At 40.7% G+C, this 17,770-nt stretch overlaps 1 protein-coding gene across 4 annotated transcripts in view; it reads left to right on the forward strand.

Annotated features, from left to right (window-relative positions):
- Positions 1-16,740, forward strand: part of GEMIN5 (gem nuclear organelle associated protein 5) — a 40,136-nt gene extending 23,396 nt beyond the window's left edge. For 2 of the 4 annotated variants that reach the window (XM_011222244.3, XM_034656817.1), the window contains exons 17-28: positions 632-745; positions 1,210-1,332; positions 2,505-2,603; positions 3,016-3,153; positions 4,109-4,256; positions 7,203-7,322; positions 7,930-8,140; positions 9,700-9,948; positions 11,630-11,792; positions 12,550-13,054; positions 14,353-14,449; positions 15,033-16,740. In XM_011222244.3, the coding sequence (XP_011220546.2) occupies positions 632-745; positions 1,210-1,332; positions 2,505-2,603; positions 3,016-3,153; positions 4,109-4,256; positions 7,203-7,322; positions 7,930-8,140; positions 9,700-9,948; positions 11,630-11,792; positions 12,550-13,054; positions 14,353-14,449; positions 15,033-15,200 (2,135 nt within the window). In that variant the 3' untranslated portion in view covers positions 15,201-16,740. The remainder of the gene's footprint in view (positions 1-631; positions 746-1,209; positions 1,333-2,504; positions 2,604-3,015; positions 3,154-4,108; positions 4,257-7,202; positions 7,323-7,929; positions 8,141-9,699; positions 9,949-11,629; positions 11,793-12,549; positions 13,055-14,352; positions 14,450-15,032) is intronic. The other 2 variants (XM_034656818.1, XM_002917165.4) reach the window with 1 other exon arrangement.
- Positions 16,741-17,770: the final 1,030 nt, after the last annotated feature.

Genomic DNA, 17,770 nt, shown 5'->3' on the forward strand with positions numbered 1-17,770 from the left:
TCAAATGGAATGTTTTGATGTGACAGAATTAAAATGGCCAAAATATATGGTACAGACACATCCAGACCCTTTCCATCCCAAGGGATGGCTGTTGGACGCATAGTTTAGGAAAATAAAGAACTAAAAGTTTAATGGGTTTATTTTTTTAGGCCCATGAAAATACCTCTTCATCACAAAATGGTTGCACAAAATGTCCTTTACCCCTACAGATCAAAAAAGCTAGACTTTTTTAAAAAGTTCATGGTTATGTGTCCTCAGGATTGTGACTCCATACCACATACCCTTAATATTCTCTGTTGTAATTAAACATGCAACTAGTACTTTGTCATCTAAATATGTAAGAAGTCTTTTGCCATCTGAGCAAAGTTTCAGAATTCCTGGGCCTGTGGTATAAAATTGTGGGGGCTAGACCAATTAGAGTTCTAAGTAATAAACTTACAGATTCCTAGAATACAGTTTGTGAGATGGGAAAAGGGAGAAGACTACCCATGCTCCTTTCCAAAGTATTTTATCTCCTTTTTGGAATATATAAAATCACACTATTAAGTCTGGTATAGTTGTTAATTATTAAAAAGAACTAGATTCTGCATTGTTCTTCTCCAAACTTTGTTTTTTATCCCCCATGATGTAGCTTCTAGAGAACCAGTTACCTGCGCTCCCGTTTTATTAGGCTCTGAAAAGTCAAAGGTCACTGTTAATAACAAAGTCACTTTACTGAAGAAGGAGCCACCTAAAGAGAAGCCAGGTTGGTGTCTACTGATTAAAATATTTTGTGAAAGCACCCTCAAATATTACATGCAACCGAAAACTCTGAAGTGTTTGGTTTTTATTGTTTTTGGTTTTTGTTGGGGTTTTTGTTTGTTTTTTAGGTTTTAAATATTTGTTTGTTGTTTTGATTGTTTCAGTTTTGGGTCATGTTTTTAAACAGTTTTAACAGTTAAACAATTTTAAGCATTTTTCAATGTTTTAATGATGAACTGTCATTTTGCAGCTGTTGAGAATGCTTCACGGGTGTTCACAGCGACATGTTTGTGTGTGTTGTAAACACTGCCCCCAGCTAATTTAACTTGAAAGTTTCTTTGTAAGAGTAGGAACTTTTCTGATGTCCAGCAATGTCCTTTCAGTAGGTTACTGTCACACAATGGCCAACTAGTTTTGTGATTCCGATCAGCTGTTCTTCAGGCGGTCTGTATTGTTATTACATTTCAGAATCCTTAACCAAGAAGCGAAAAGCTCGTTCCATGCTTCCACTGACTACCAGCCTGGACCACAGGTCCAAGGAGGAGCTTCATCAGGACTGTTTGGTATTAGCAACTGCAAAACACTCCAAAGGTACAAAAACAGACTTCCTTGGCTCATCCATACTCCTCTGGGAACTAGCACATAAGAGGCACTTGTATATATATTGAATGAATGCGCAACCAAATGTCTAAAATGGTTTGTATTTCTACATTCTCTTCCAGGCTTCCCTCCCCCACGACCCCAGTGCCAAGCTTCCTATTCTGATCCACTATCAGCACTCCCCATTGACTTTGAGATGCAGTACTCTGACTTATTGTCATAAATTGAGTTGTTACCAGCCATCTGTGTGCCAGAATTGGTATGATGGCTTAAATAGCTCAGCATGAATCCACTCCTTCAACTATCTTTTCCCCAGGAAACAGTACCTTCATGTAGAAAAAAGAATACTTGCTTGTTAGAAATATACCCATTATATGGCACTTCCTTTTTTAGAATTTGGGTGGAAGTTTTTGTTTTAGAAGGTTTTTTTAATTTTACTTTTGCAAAGCCCTCATTCAATGCCTGTTATTTTGACATTTTGATTTTTAATTTTCAGTTCTACATGTTAAAACGGGATACATAAGATAATGCTACTCAGAGATTCGAAAAGAAAATCTTTTTTATATTTCCACCCTGCTACCTACTCCTCCCATTTCCCCTCAAGGCCAAGGCCACACTATTTCTAGTTTCTTGTCTCTCCAGAAATATTTTATGCTCTTCTTATACACGTAGCCCTCTTTCGGGGACTTTTTGATGACTTCCTATAACTTAAACACCTCATATAGTTTTACATTATTAACCTTACTGGAAAATTGCTCGTGTGACTTTTTTAAAAATAGAATGAATATTGAATCCCTCTGTGGTAGATCCTAGTGAATGTTAAGAACATTTCTTGTTAGTTTTGCTTTGTTTTGTTTTTTACTGCATTAAAAATACATGTTGAATTTGCAGTTGGCTTTTTATATCCCCTTTCCCACCCCCCACCGAATCTTTATTTGAGCAAACTGAAAACTAAATTGTCTCATTGGATTTTGCCAAGGCTGAGCTTAAAAAACTCAAAATGTTCTCAGATTTTCCTACCGTCGTAACCAGCAGGGGTCTCTGTTAGGGTAAACAAGAGCACAAGATTCTTCTTTTCACTGTCTGAAATGGGTGTTCTGGACATACATTTGGAAAATTGGACAGAAAATAGTAACCTCATTTTCCTTGTCTTTTTGAATTAGCAGAGCTAAATGAGGAGGTGTCTACTGATCTTGAGGAAAGATTTCACCTGGGGCTTTTCACAGACCGGGCTGCCCTGTACAGAATGATTGAGGTTGAAGGTGAGGCAAGTCCAGTCAACATGACCCCGTCTATCTTTATGCTTCCCTAACACCTCATTGGTACCTCTTTTATGGCTGCCATCCTGCTGCATCATAATGGCTCATTTTACATGTCAGTTAACTAGGTTTTGAGCTCCCCGATCTGCATATTCGCATACAGCCCTTGCATCCGTCATAGGACCACAACATACAGTGTTCACTCTGAGTGTAAGTGAAAGTGAGTGGGTAGACAAGGGACTGAGTGGACTTCACACCACGTTATGAACACTCTGGGAGATGACTCTCCCGTCAGCCAGCAACAGCACATTCTAGGAGTTTGTTCCTCTCTTTCATCCGGCCTTTCTTACTCTAGAAGTCTGTGTAGACAGAGGTTTCTGAAACATCTTCCCAATATTCTCTCTCATCCAAACAGGAAAAGGTCACTTGGAAAATGGCCACCCCGAATTATTTCACCAGCTCATGCTTTGGAAAGGAGATCTAAAAGGTGTTCTTCAGACAGCAGCAGAAAGAGGGGAGCTGACAGACAGTCTTGTGGCGATGGCACCAGTTGGTATGTTCTTTTCAACAAAAGTGCTAATCCCCTTAGGGTATGTCCACCAAAGATGGACACTCACATGGCACCTGGGAGCTCAGTCTGTTAAGCGTCTGCCTTCGGCTCAGGTCATGATTCCGGGGTCTGTCATCACAACGGTATTTGTAGTCGCAAAAGATCACAAGAACCTCTCCGTCCATCAGGAAGAGACTGGTTAAATCTCGTACCTCTACAGAGTAGAAGCTGCTATGAAAGAATGAGGCAGCTCTGTGCGTTCTAATATGAAATGGAGCTCCAAAGTGTAGCAAGTGGGAAGAATCAAGCTGTAGGCGCACAACAGCATTTCCTGCTCTGTGATTTATATTTCAGTGTGTCTTCATAGACTATTTCAAAAAGGTTTCAAAAGAAACTAATAATAGTGGTTTTCTCCAGGGAAAGGAATTTGGACGAGTTTGGGTAGGGAGATGCCAGGATAGCAAGGAAAGTTTTTATGCCATGCCCAGTGTTTTGACTATTCAAGTATACTACATATAGAGAGAGGGGGAAGTACACAGGTCATTGCTGTGACTGACAATGCATTTCACAAACTTGAATCCACCCTTGTAATCAGCACCCATATCAAGAAGTGTAACACTGCCAGCACCCTGGAAGCATCTCTCATGCTGCTCTTCAGTCAGTCTCCACACACCCCAACAAGGGTAATCACTGTCCTGACATCCGTACTCTTCTGTACCTTTTGAATTTTGCACTATTTTGTATGTGTTATATGATCAAAGAAAAAATTGATGTTTTAAAATGCAGGTATAGGGAGAGTAGATGAAGCAGATGACCTGTAATGGCAACTGAATTAGTATCCAAATGTTGTACTTTATGCAGTGACTAACACCAAGGCATTTTCAACCCAAATGTATGTGCTTATGGTTTTTTCTTAAACCTGCTTCTCATTCAACCACTGTTTGTTTTGTTTTTAAAGCCGGCTACCATGTGTGGCTGTGGGCCGTGGAAGCTTTTGCCAAACAGCTGTGTTTTCAAGATCAGTATGTCAAGGCTGCCTCTCACCTACTTTCTATCCACAAAGTATATGAAGCTGTAGAGCTGCTCAAGTCAAACCATTTCTACAGGTTTGTATGACCCTACAGTTGGACCAATAGTGGGTATAATGTGGAATTCATCTGCTAAACAGCTCTGCTTACTGATAACCAGCACAAACCTCCGTTGTAATTAAACATCCCAAACATACGGAAATATACGTACACTGGCTTAACAAACATCAGTGCACCCACTACCTATACTTAACAAATGTTAATTTTTATCAGTGTTTGCCACTGATCTTTTTCAGAACTTTATCCATAAACTAACACAAATACAGAAAACAGTATGAGACAAAAGGGACAGGATCTTGCCAACCACCCCCAAAGCTTCCTGTGCCCCCAGTTTTGTTTTAAGTATAACATTCCAGATTTGGTTGAATTGCCTTTCTCCAATTCTGTCCTCATCCCTTCTCTAGAAGTAACCACTCTCCTGAGATCGGTATGAATCCTTCCTGTCCAAGTTCTTACACTTTCACTATAATACATTTGTGACTAGTGACAAACAAAAGGAGTGAAATATTTCTTGTAAACAGCATACAATTGGGTCTTGTTTTTTATCCAGTCTGATAGTTTCTGTCTTTTAATTGGAGTGCTTAAATATTGGTGCAATTAAAATTTACCATCTTGCCACTTGTCCTATCTATTATTTGTTCATTTTGTCTTTTCTTGCTTTCTTTTGAATCAAGTGAATATTTTCTTATCTCCAATACTGGCTTATTAGCTTTACTCCTGTTCATTTATTTTATGGTTGCTGTAGGGCTTGTGATGATGAGCAAATTTATCACAGTTTACTTTTAAATAATATTGTATTACTTCTTATAGACAACATATTTCTTTTCTTCCTCCCTGTGCTTTCTGCTGTTGTCATATATTTGACATGTTATAGCCCCCCATTACACTATTAGAATTTTTGCTTTAACCTGTCATTTTTTTTTTAATTTTATTTATTTATTTGACAGAGATAGAGACAGCCAGCGAGAGAGGGAACACAAGCAGGGGGAGTGGGAGAGGAAGAAGCAGGCTCACAGCGGAAGAGCCTGATGTGGGGCTCGATCCCATAATGCTGGGATCACGCCCTGAGCTGAAGGCAGACGCTTAACCACTGTGCCACCCAGGCGCCCCTAACCTGTCATTTTTTAAAATAATTTATTAATTTAAAAAATTTTTTAAATATTCGCCCATATACGTTATTTCCAGCATTTTTCATTCTCTTATATAGGTCCAAGGTTCTGATTGCTCTCAACTCCTTCACCTGAACAATATCTTCACTCTTGTAGTGTGATTCTTCCGGCAGCCAATTCCATCAACTTTTGTCTAGAAAAGCCTTTAATTTTGCCTTCATTTTAAAGGATCTTTCTCTGGCAGTTTTTGTCTTTCAGGGCAACAAAGATGACATTGTTTTCTCTTACATTGTTTTTGACTTTACTGCATTTAATCTCATCTTTGTCATATAGGAACTGTGTCATCTTTCTCTCTGTTTTTAGGACTTTCTCCATCACTGATTTTCAGCCATTTGACGTGATGGCTTCGGGGTGACTGTTTTTCTTTATTCTGTTTTGGTCTGTCTTCCTTTAGAGAGTGCTGAACTCTGTTCTAGAGGGCATTAAAGTTGCTATGGATCTGGGGCGCTGGATGGCTCAGTCAGTTAAGCAGCTGACTTCAGCTCAGGTCATGATCTCAGAGTCCTGGGATCAAGCCCCATGTCAGGGCTCCCTGTTTAGTGGGGAGCCTGCTTCTCCCTCTCCCTCTGCCCCTCCCACAGCTTGTGCTCACTTACTCACTTGCTCTCTCTCTTTCTCAAATAAATAAAATCTTCAAAAAAAAGTTGCTATGGACAGCTTGATCTTTTCATGGCTTGTTTTTAGGCTTTCTTGGGACAAGTTTAGAGAAATCTATACTCTAGAGTTAGGGTGCACTTGTACCTTCTGAAACCCCTTGTGTATTCAACAAATCAGAATTCAAATGTCTGGCTGGTCAAAACACAAAAGTCCCCCAGGCCCGAGTGAGCTCTGGGAATTACTCAGCTTACAGCTCCCTGATTATTCTTTGTCTAGCCTTAAAAAGTTTCCTACACATGTGTGGCCTCTGTGTTTAGCAAAAGACTCCATGGGATCCCCAAACAGCTCTGTAGTCCCTTCTCTCGATAGCTTTCTTCCAATCATGCAGGCCCTCAAATTCCAACTGCTTTGTCTCTCCTCCACTCAGTGAGACTGCTGAGGCTCTGCTGGGGTTCCCTGTAGGAAGATTGCTGCAGGAGGGCCCTGACAGGGTTCACATCATTGGTTCCCTTCTCTCCAGGATGACAGTCCTGAGCTGCCTGGTGCCCAGTGTCTGAAAAAAATACATATTTTGTCTAGTTTTTGGCAGGAGGTTAAGTCTGGTCCCTGTTACTCTGTCATGGCTAGACGCTGATGTCTCAAAGTACTTCTTAAACATTGCTCTGCCTAGATCGACTTAATCTGAAAAACTTTAATTCCAGCTACAACTTCACATGGGAGGCAACTCAGAAGTTGTATGTCACCTGGAAAATAGTAGTTCACAGAATTATACAGATACTCCAAATGTTAACATATTTCATTGTAAAATATCCCAAAAAATCACAGTCTTTAATATCACCATCAGTCTCTTCAGAAGAATCTTTAACTTTTGGGAAGCTGTCAGGCCCAGAGTAGCAGGCACAAATTTCCTAAAATTCTAGGTTTCACTTGAAAGCTCCAATCGTATCATTGGCAACAATATTGGTGGTTGTTTCCTGTGAAGTGACAAGACTTGGGGACCCCCAGGAATCCACAGACCACACATTAAGAACTGCTGACCTAGGTGAAGAATTGAGCTCAGCGTGTGGTTTTAATTTCTCACGTAATGCAGGAAAATGGTTTTTTATAGGCAGTTGGAACAGTATAAACGATACAAGAGGGACAGTTTGTCCTATCTTCTAGCGTCTTCAAATTGGCTACTATCTGTTCTTGCCTCTAGGGAAGCTATTGCAGTTGCCAAGGCCCGATTGCGCCCAGAGGACCCAATCCTGAAAGACCTATATCTCACCTGGGGAGCCATCCTGGAAAAAGACGGCCATTATGCTGTAGCCGCCAAATGGTAAGCCTGAGGGAACAGGCGTGTATCGGAACGTAGAAGAGCAGGATAAGAGTAGTAAGTTTGGGGGGGGGTTAAGTGACTAGAAAATAAAAAGGCATATGTGTATTAAACCCAGCTTCATAAGATTCATCAGGACCTACCTCCTTGGTATTTTTTTTTTTTAAAGATTTTATTTATTTATGTGACAGAGAGAGCCAGCGAGAGAGGGAACACAGCGGGGGAGTGGGAGAGGAAGAAGCAGGCTCCCAGCAGAGGAGCCTGATGTGGGACTTGATCCCCGAACGCCAGGATCACGCCCTGAGCCGAAGGGCAGACGCTTAACGACTGCGCTACCCAGGCGCCCCCTACCTCCTTGGTATTTATATGAATCACCATAACTATTCAAGAAACCTCAGTAGCAGACTCAGGAGGTCCCCCTTATTCGAGTGATGTCTTTACCATCAAACAAGGAAACTGGAAGGAAATGAAGATTCTGGGTTCAGTTCAGCAAATGTTGAGGTTCCTTTATGTCCTTACCCCTGTATGATGCTGTCATTCTCTGTGTGGCAGTGGAAGAGGGACTAGGAGATCTGTTTATGACACTTAGGGGTTTTCTTTTGTATTACAGCTATTTAGGGGCTGCTTCTGCTTACGATGCAGCCAAAGTTTTGGCCAAGAAGGGAGACGCAGCATCACTTAAGACAGCTGCAGAGTTGGCTTCAATTGTGGGAGAGAATGAGTTGTCCTCTTCCCTGGCTCTCCGATGTGCCCAGGAGCTGCTTTTGGCCAGGAACTGGGTGGGTGCTCAGGAAGCCCTGAAGCTACATGACAGTCTAAAGGTCAGTCTGTTATTGCATCTCCTGGTATTCAAGGTGAAAGGACCCCAAGTCCTTTTCTAGTTGAATTCCAAATGAATAACCCAATTGAACAAGCTGTACCAATTCGGCAGGTATCCTTAGAAGTGTCCAGCAAGCCTTGGCCATACTATCCCCTGGAAGTACTGTGGCTTGTCAGTTGCCATATTCAAAGTAAGAGAGAATGTGGTCATTCACAGTAATCTCCTTCCTTATCAGTTTGTGTTCAACATAATATGAGTAGACTTCAGTCAGCTGAGCCCCTGGGCTAGCAGTCTGGTATTTCTTCATTGGTGTCATCAGGTCTTCTTTGAAGAGGGAGAGGAAGAGGGATTAGCTTCTGACCGAAATCATGGTGCTCTGCCATTGCACCCCTCTTTAGCTTTAAGCCATAAATAAGTGTGGTAAGATCAGTATTTTGTTAAATGTCTGTTTATCCCTTTCTGGTTAAAAATGAGTAATTTACCACTGCCTTATTTGACACATCAAAACAGAGATTACTTTAAAAGCATCAGCACTCTCAGTTTCCAGAACACATAAACATTTTGTCCATTTTAGACAACTTTGCTGGTCAGACACTAACATGAACTTTTGTAAGTTCCTCTTTCCCTAGTAGAGTTACTGGGCCTAAAGACAGTTCCTAGCTAAATATTCATAGCCCAAGAAAAATAGTAGCTTTCTGGGAACTGCAAAATAAAAATGGAGACAAAAGTAGTACACCCTCAAAGATAGTGTCATTTGGTGTATTCATTATAAAGTGACCAAATCTAGAGAGTTTAATTTCTGTATAGCAAAAAAAAAAAGTTTCCAAAATGGTTATTTAGCATTTCTTCTTTTCTCTTAAACAGCATCCTTACCAAAGCAAGAAAACCTTTAAGCTTATGCTAAATGTTGTTCTGATAATGATCAGGCTACTTTGGCTATGTGGAACAGAAACCTTCCCAAGCTTAACTGAGAAGATATTATTATAAGGGTACACACGAATCTCATGGCAGCTGAAAGTCCAGCAAAAAGAAAGATTTTCTTCTAGAGCTTCTTTCTGTGCTTATTCTCTTCTCTTCCAGCTGACTCCCTCTTTAACCTACTGAGACATGGTGCCTAACACCTGCCCCAGCTCTCAGGTCTACACAGCTTATCTGCTCTAGCACCTTCTGCCTATTACACTTTACTTCTGTATCCCTGAATCTAAAGTTTGGGCAGGGGCTAAGAACTGGATGAATCCAGGCCATCTTTTCTCAAACTGGGCCACAAGATTTGGGTGGCTGGCCTGCATGTGGCTCACATTATAGTGGGCAGGGCTGTGTTATAAAAATGTTTGCTTGGGCTCCCAGCTACCTCCAGGATTTCTCCAAAGGCATCTGGAAAAATATCTGTTAGATCACATATTTTCCCCCCTCACTCACGACTCTCACTGGCCAGAGGCAGCCTACTAAGGGGTTTGCTTGCTGCAGAGGTAACGGGGAACACTGAGAAACTGAGAGCTCTCGAGATACTCAGGCACTTCCACTGCATAATAGTTCCTGTCCTTTGTTGTTGGGTTGCAGGGGCAGAGACTGGTGTTTTGCCTTCTTGAGCTACTGTCCAAGCACCTGGAGGAAAAGCAGCTTTCAGAGGCCAAAAGTTCTTCCTACAACGCTTGGGCTGCAGGCACTGACGGGCCCTTCGTGGAGAGGGTGACGGCTGTATGGAAGAACATCTTCAGCCTGGACACCCCAGAGCAGTATCAGGCAGCACTACAGCAGCTGCAGAGTATCAAGTACCCGTCTGCTACAAATAACACTCCCTCCAAACAGGTACCTGTCTGCACTCTGTAGTAGGACTTCTTTTTTTTTTTTTTTTTTTAAGATTTTATTTATTTATTTGACAGAGATAGAGACAGCCAGCTAGAGAGTGAACACAAGCAGGGGGAGTGGGAGAGGAAGAAGCAGGCTCATAGCAGAGGAGCCTGATGTGGGGCTCGATCCCATAACACCGGGATCACGCCCTGAGCCGAAGGCAGACGCCTAACCACCGTGCCACCCAGGCGCCCCTGTAGTAGGACTTCTTAATCCGTGTCTGGTATATGCCAGTTTGCATTTCAGAAAAGACCAAGGCAGGCCCAGGCAACCTGGAAAGATCCCTATAGACTAATTAAAGCCCTTTGACTTTGAAGTTAGTCTTGACCAGTCTTCTCTTAAAAAAAAAAAGAAGAAGAAAAGCCTAAAAATACAGAAAAACATAGAGAAAAATCGAGTACCCATCAACCAGAAGTAACAGATGTTCACATTTTGTCATTTTTGCTTCATAGTTTTTTGGTTTTGTTTTGTATAGTCTTCTAGTTTTTTGTAAAAGAAACACAATAAGGGTGAAGTCCCTGGTACCCCATTCCCCTTTCCTAGCTCACCAAAGGCAGCCCCTAAGTCAGGCCATATGTATTCTTTTGTGCCTTGCTTATTTCAGTGAGCAGTTTATAAAATCTCTCCATACTGATGCAAAGAGAATAAAGTTGACTGATTGTAACAGCTATACCCATCCTATAAATAAGTATCAGTTGATCTAGTTTTTCTTTTGAAAATGAGGGCACATTATTTTTGAGAAACAAGACTTCCTCAAGTGATTTATAGCACTTTGAGAAACAGTGCGGCAGCTTTTTATAAAGTTAAACATAGACATGCTCAGTGACCCAGCAATCCCACTGCCTAGGTATTTCACTAAAAGAAATGAAATCAGGTGTCCACGCAAACTTGTACACAAATGTTCATTGCACTTTAGTTCACAAAAACCAAAAATGACAAACAACCGAAATGTCCATCAGTTGGTGAACGGATGTGCAGACCATGTTCTAGCATACAGTGGGATACTGTGCAGCACTAAAAAGGAACGAACTAGTGATGTACAAGCAGTATCAGCGAATCCTGAAAGTATTACAATAAGTGAAAGAACGAAGGCACAAAAGACCGTATCCTCTGGGTCTATTCATATGAATTCTAGAAAAGACAAAATTTATAGTGGCCAAAACTGAATCAGGGAGAGGGGACTGCCTGCAAAGGGGCACACGGGGATATTTTAGAATGATGAAAATGTTCTAGGTCTGGATTTTGGTGGTGATTGTAGCATATATATCTATACAGATATATGTATTTATCAAAGTCAATAACTGCTCACTATAAATTTTCTTAATTATACTCCAGCTTGGTTGGTTGAATTACACCTTTTTGTTCCGGAACTCACTTTTTGTTTTAATTAAATATAAATGTCAAGGCATTTTTTTTTAGCGTGAACAGACTTTAACACCAGACAAGGTATGTTACTGTGCAACTGATAGGAAAGTTTCTCAGATAGGGAAACAAAAACGGGTGGTGGAGATAGGTGGGGCTTTCTTAAACATACACTGTCTATTCTTCTTCCACGTGTGGTCAGTAGGAATATTTCTGGTATCATCCCAGTGCTTGCTGTGGGAGAATGTTTAACCAAAACTCTGGCTCCTCCCACCAGCTTCTGCTTCACATTTGCCATGACCTGACCTTGGCAGTGCTGAGCCAGCAAGTGGCCTCCTGGGACGCAGCTGTGGAAGCCCTGCTTCGGGCTGTGGTCCGGAGCTACGATTCAGGAAACTTCACCATCATGCAGGAAGTACACTCAGCCTTTCTTCCTGAGGGTAAGTGACCCGCCACCTCTGCTGGGGCATGCGTACTAGTGGATGATGCAACCACCACCAGTGGTGTCGCACTAGGAATACATTTATCATTGAAAGATAGAGACCAGCCAGCTATGTCATTCAGCACCAAGTTTGAATTCTCTTACCCAAGCTCCTAAGAGGTAACCAGAATGACTGGGCTGGTTTCATTTACCTGGCCTTATCTACCTTATCTACCTTACTGCCTTCTATAAATTTTCCTACAGTTTGAGAGAAATAGCAATGTGCTCACAAGTTAGTTAAGAATGGAAAAGCTCATGGGGTACTTGGCTGCCTCAGTCAGAGGATCTCAGGATAAGTTTGAGCCCCACAGTGGGTGCAGAGAAACATTTAAAATAAATAGATGAATGAATTTGAAAAAGAATAGTGAAGCACAGCAGAAAGACATTCTTTGAACTGCATAGTCACTAAACTAAATCACTGTGATTTTTTTTAGAGACATAGTGGGATCTTACCCCCCAGACCTTTCATAGGAAGATGCAGTATTTTTTCTATAATGCTTTGATTGACACGTAGACTACAGCAACAAGAACGCTGTCCTAGGTCAGGAAATGTTTGGCTTTGGTTGGCTTTTGGTGAAGGGCGTGTGGTCCCATGATCACTGCTATCCTTTCTTCTTGAGATCCTCTCCTTGGGTGATAGGAAACATAAGGGAAGGGGCCAGATTTCTAGGAGATAAAGAAACGCACTACCCTAAATCCTTTTCTTCTCCTCCTAGGCTGTGACCATCTAAGAGACAAACTGGGAGAACCTCAGTCCCCCACCATACCAGCTTTCAAAAGCTTGGAGGCCTTTTTTATTTATGGACATCTGTATGAATTTTGGTGGTCTCTCTCCAGGCCTTGCCCCAAATCCAGTGTTTGGGTAAGGGCTACTCACAGAAGGACAACCTCTGTTGAGCAAAGCCAGCAGATAAACAATGCCAGCACTGAAGAAACGGACCCCAAAGTTTCTGAGCCAGAGCCAAGCAGGCCTCCAGAATTAGATGTGAGACTCACAGAACAAAGCGAGCAAATGCTGATCACTTGTAAAGAGCTCTTTTCAGAAAAGCATGCCAGTCTTCAAAACTCACAGAGAACCGTTGCTGAAGTCCAGGAGACCTTGGCAGAAATGATCCGCCAACACCAGAAGAATCAAGTCTGTAAATCTACAACAAATGGTCCTGATAAGAATGAATCTGAACAGGTAGCAGAACAGTCCCTCTCTAGTCCTCCGAGCGAGTGGTAAGTATAAGGTGGAATTGGAAATACCCTGCTGAGTTCTCACATCATCATCAGATAAAAATCAGCACAGATGAGCTTGATCAGGTCACTTGCCAGCACCATAATGTAGTAGGCACAGGCTTTGGAGTCCAACATGGGGTTCTAATCCTGGCTCTGCTGAGTGACCTCAGGCAAGATTTTTAATGTTTCTGAGCTTTTGTTCGCTCATCTTTAATTGGGAGTACCTACCTCACTTGTTTGGGGAATTAAATGAAATCACAAATAATGTTAATAACAATAGGACAGACAATAAAATACTACCTTTGAGCAAAAAGTAGATCCCCCCCAATAAAATTAATCATGTCAAATGACATTATTGCATCATTAATGAAAACCACAGTTTTTCAATAGTTCTGTGCTATCCCAGAAAATACACAGAAAGGGTAGTGGTAGAAAACTGCATGCTGAATTAAGAAAATCCCAAGTGATCAGAATGCTGTCCTAATCACTTCTGTTGAACACAGGGACCAGGTGGATGACAGGAGCCACTCCCTAATCACTGTAAAGCTCATCTGCACTATTACAGGGCCCTCTGCCTTGGGCATTTGTAGTGATGAACAATTACTGATTGGTTATTATGCTGAGTGCCTTTTACCTAGATTGTCTCCCAGCACAAGGCTTAAAACTTCGTAACTAGTACCATCAATAAACTGATAACTAGTATCAGTAACTAAAAAAAAAATTAAGTTTTGAAGCCCTTATATATTTATTGCTGTAAAAATACTCCCATTGGGGGGAAAAAAAGATTCCCATTGAAATTTTGAGTCAGAGTTTTGAGTCACTTCTCCAGTAAACCACCACACTCTAGGCAGCTGTGGGCTTGGTTTTAGTAACAAGAAAAACACTAAAAAGTTCTCTAACCCAGCAGCTCTTAACCTCTGCATCACAGGACTCCTTGAGAAGCTTAAGACACTCTTCCCAGAAAAATGCATCCGTACATCTACGGTTAGGACCGCCAGCAATGTCTAACTATTCCCCAGAGAAATCCAGGCTTTCTGCACTTGGCTGCAGGACTGAATCCCCTCAAGGTCCTAAATTTTCAATATAGCTATGTGTCTAAGAAGTGGGGATTTGGAAAATAATGAGGAATGGTATTTCATTTTGAAAACTTTGTCACATTAAATTCCCTCCTCTTGACCTTTGTATTAAAGATGAAGAGATAAGACCAAGATGACAAAAGAATTTTATTTGTAGGATAACAGTTAAAAGTTATGTGGGGCAAGGCATATGACTTATGCTTTTATTATTATTATTACTAGTAAAGAAGAAAAAAATCAGCCACTTTCTCTGCCTGAATTAACCAAAAGGCTTACGGAGGCAAATGAGAAAATAGCTAAATTTCCTGAGAGTGTTAAGGTAAGATTTACAGCAGTTCCTTTGGTAAAACATGATTTTTTATATTATCAACTGACTATACCAAATTCTTTAAGGTCATCTGATTCTCTGTACCATTTCTGAAATCTGCACATTTGTATATGCTTAAAAATTTAGGATCCCATTGTGTCTGGTTAACTAAAATGTTTTGTGAGAACAGGATTATTGATAACACAAGCAATTTTATACATCATTCTTCAGATAAATGGAACAAATTTTGGAATTTGGAGGTAAAATAAAATTAAAATTGGTACCATGTATTTGATAGCATACAGATGGATGGGTGTATGTGAATGTGGGCCTGGTATTAAAGGAGAATCATGATTTGAATTGAGTAGGGCTCTAGAAAACGATCCTTTCATTTGAGAAAGGATATCCCAGTAGCCATCCCAGTTTTGAGTATCCTCTATCCTTAGAGTAACTGATGAAGAGCCTTATAAGGGAAATGGCTCAGCCGTGCCTGGGAAGTTTCACTAGATGAGACTTTGAGTTGCTTCTGCCTCTGTGCAGGTATATGTGGCTCTTTTGCAAATGCTTCCTTGTTCATCCCTGTGTCATCTTTCAGACTTGGCCCTTCCCAGATGTGCTGGAGTGCTGCCTTATCCTGCTTCACATTGGGTCCCAGTGTCCTGGCAGCGTGACCCAGGACATGCAGCAACAGGCCCAAGAGCTCCTTCAGAAATATGGCAACACTAAAGTCTACAAAAGATACTGCCAGACCTTCTGCACGTGAATTTTCAAAGATCTATAAGAAAACTGTGCCAAATACAAAACGTATGACAGACACCCTTCACCTCTGCAGTTACACCGTGCCAGACATTCACTCTGATCCCTAGATGTTTTTGCAGTGATCCAAATAATACAAATGAGGCTCGAGTTTGAACTGACTCTATTCTACCCTTAGACATAGTGGAATCGGACTTTGGACTCAACTGTGGTTTCCTACTGGAGGAAGGATCATGAAAATCCAGCAGTAGGTATTCAGAACTAACACCTGCAGTGTAATTGTTGGTCATCTCTAAAGCCTTATGCAGGTTTCACCCAAAGAGGAGAAACTTTTTAATTACCCAAAGTGTTATGTTCTTAAACACAAGCTACCTTTATAAATACTTTGCCTGATGCTAAACATGTCATTCTTGTTGGAGACAGAATTGTTCCATTTTATGACTTGGTATCATTTTTCTTACTGTTTTTGTTAACTTGGGTTCTGCCCTTGTATTCTTTCAAAGACTTCACTTAGAATGTGAAATAGGCCTTTACCCATCATGTTGACTCTACCATCCATCTGAACTTAAGGTCAAAAATTTGGTTTTATTGTTTCATGTAATTGCTTATTTGAACAAATCATTTACTAAAACATCAGAAGAACAAATAACTAAAACCCAGATGTGTCTTATCCCTTCAGTTTTATAAAACGTAATGGTGATCAAAAGAGCTCAGGAAGAAATTACTGTTTCAGTGGCTCTTAATCTTTTTTGGATCACAGGACCCTTTGAGAATTAAAACCACAGATGGTCTTTGAAGAAAAATGAATAATTTTGCATATGTAACTTTTGGATCAGTGGACTCCAACTTCAGCATAATGGGATCCTACATACTATTTAATTATAAAACCTGTTCATTCCCCTCCGCCTCCCCATTACTGAGCATACTTTTGAGGTCCTTTCTTCACTCTGGTTAAACAGTTGAACAATGTCAGGAACAGATGTTTCTGTAATATCCCAGTTGCTGGGGTGTAAAAATCAGATAGTCTAGGGTAGGGTTGGGAAGGAGCACTCTTTCCCAATAATATAACCATTTTCTTTGGGATTCATTGTGAAAACTTGTCTGCTTGAGTGTCCAGTTTATTTTTCAATTATTTCCTAGGTTGGGGTTGTTGTGGGCAGCAAGAATAAAATTCATTAACAGGAACTCTAGGAAGGAAAAAGTTTAGGAGACCATTGTTTAAAGATCTGACTAACCAGGGGTTTTGTTTGTTTTAATTAGACCTAGCTTTAGAATTTAAAAATGCTAAACCCAAAAAAAGCAAATATTGTAGAATTTAGATCCTCATGATTCTTTACACAGTTACTTGAACCTGAGGAAGAAGATGCATTGTTACTGGGGATGGAAAATCCTCTTGGTTGCAAAGATTATACATAGGCAAGGCTATGTGGAGAACTAGATACCAGTTCTACAGTCTTTGCTGAAATGAACAAATGCTTCACTTGCAGAGACAGAAAAATATTTATTCCCTTCCACTTAATTAAAGAACAGTATTATTAAACTAGAAATTCTAAACTCCTTCGTGATTTATCAGAACTGTCATCTGTGCTTGGAGGAATACCTACACACTCCTCGATTACTGCTTTGGTAAGAACAAAAGTTACTACTTGACAGCTAAGCAATGAAACTACCCAGAAGTGACACGATTCCATTTCCTCCCAAACTCCTCTCCTCTTTCCCATACTAGATAATGTGGTTAAGCCATTCCAGTTTGAATAAATAATAAATGGTTTTCATTTCTATCTCCCTAATTATCAGAACCACAAAGAGTCAAAGTACTGAGGAGTCGACTCAAGCTTTCCAAGTCGATATTACTAAGCAAATGAAAAATTAGTGTTGGTCCTTTACCCAATCCAAACCCTCTGTTTGCTCTCACCTCCCACGGTCTCTCTCAATCTGCTCTTATTACTGATTCACCATTTTTTATATACCAATTACAAATCTAAATTACAAATCAAATCTTACCAATTTCCTGTTAAAACAATGTTTCCATTGTTAGTGGAAAAAAGATCATCTTACAGGGCTTCCAAGGCCCTTGCCTGATCCTACTGTTTACCTCTTGGCCTCCTGTTCTTACACTCTCATCCTTATTTCTAGATTCCACCCACACTGGTCTCTTAGGCTGCTGGAACCCACCAAGTTTTCTTGTCATCCCAGTAGCTTTGCCCACATTGTTCTTTTGCCTGGTCCATTCTTACCCATCTCTTAGATGTCAGATTAAATGTCCCTTCTCAAAAGACTATCCCTGAACCTCAACCTAAAGGACATCAGTGTCCTGTACTTTACAGCTCACAAATTATATTTTTGTGAATTATGTACTCTGGCAACACAGACTGTAAGCTCCAATGAGGGTAGACATTATGTCTTCCATGTGCTGTTTTATCCCTAGCACCTATTTACAGTGTCTAGTATCTAGGAGGTATACAATGGAAACTTATGGACTGAATAAATTAGGAAATTGAAAGACTATTCATTAATAGCTTAGACTTAAAAGACTCAAACTGAGCTCATTCACAGCAGCTTTAGCTGGCAATCAGG

The sequence above is a fragment of the Ailuropoda melanoleuca genome, chromosome 3 (assembly GCF_002007445.2).
Source record: "Ailuropoda melanoleuca isolate Jingjing chromosome 3, ASM200744v2, whole genome shotgun sequence".
Taxonomy (NCBI): domain Eukaryota; kingdom Metazoa; phylum Chordata; class Mammalia; order Carnivora; family Ursidae; genus Ailuropoda; species Ailuropoda melanoleuca.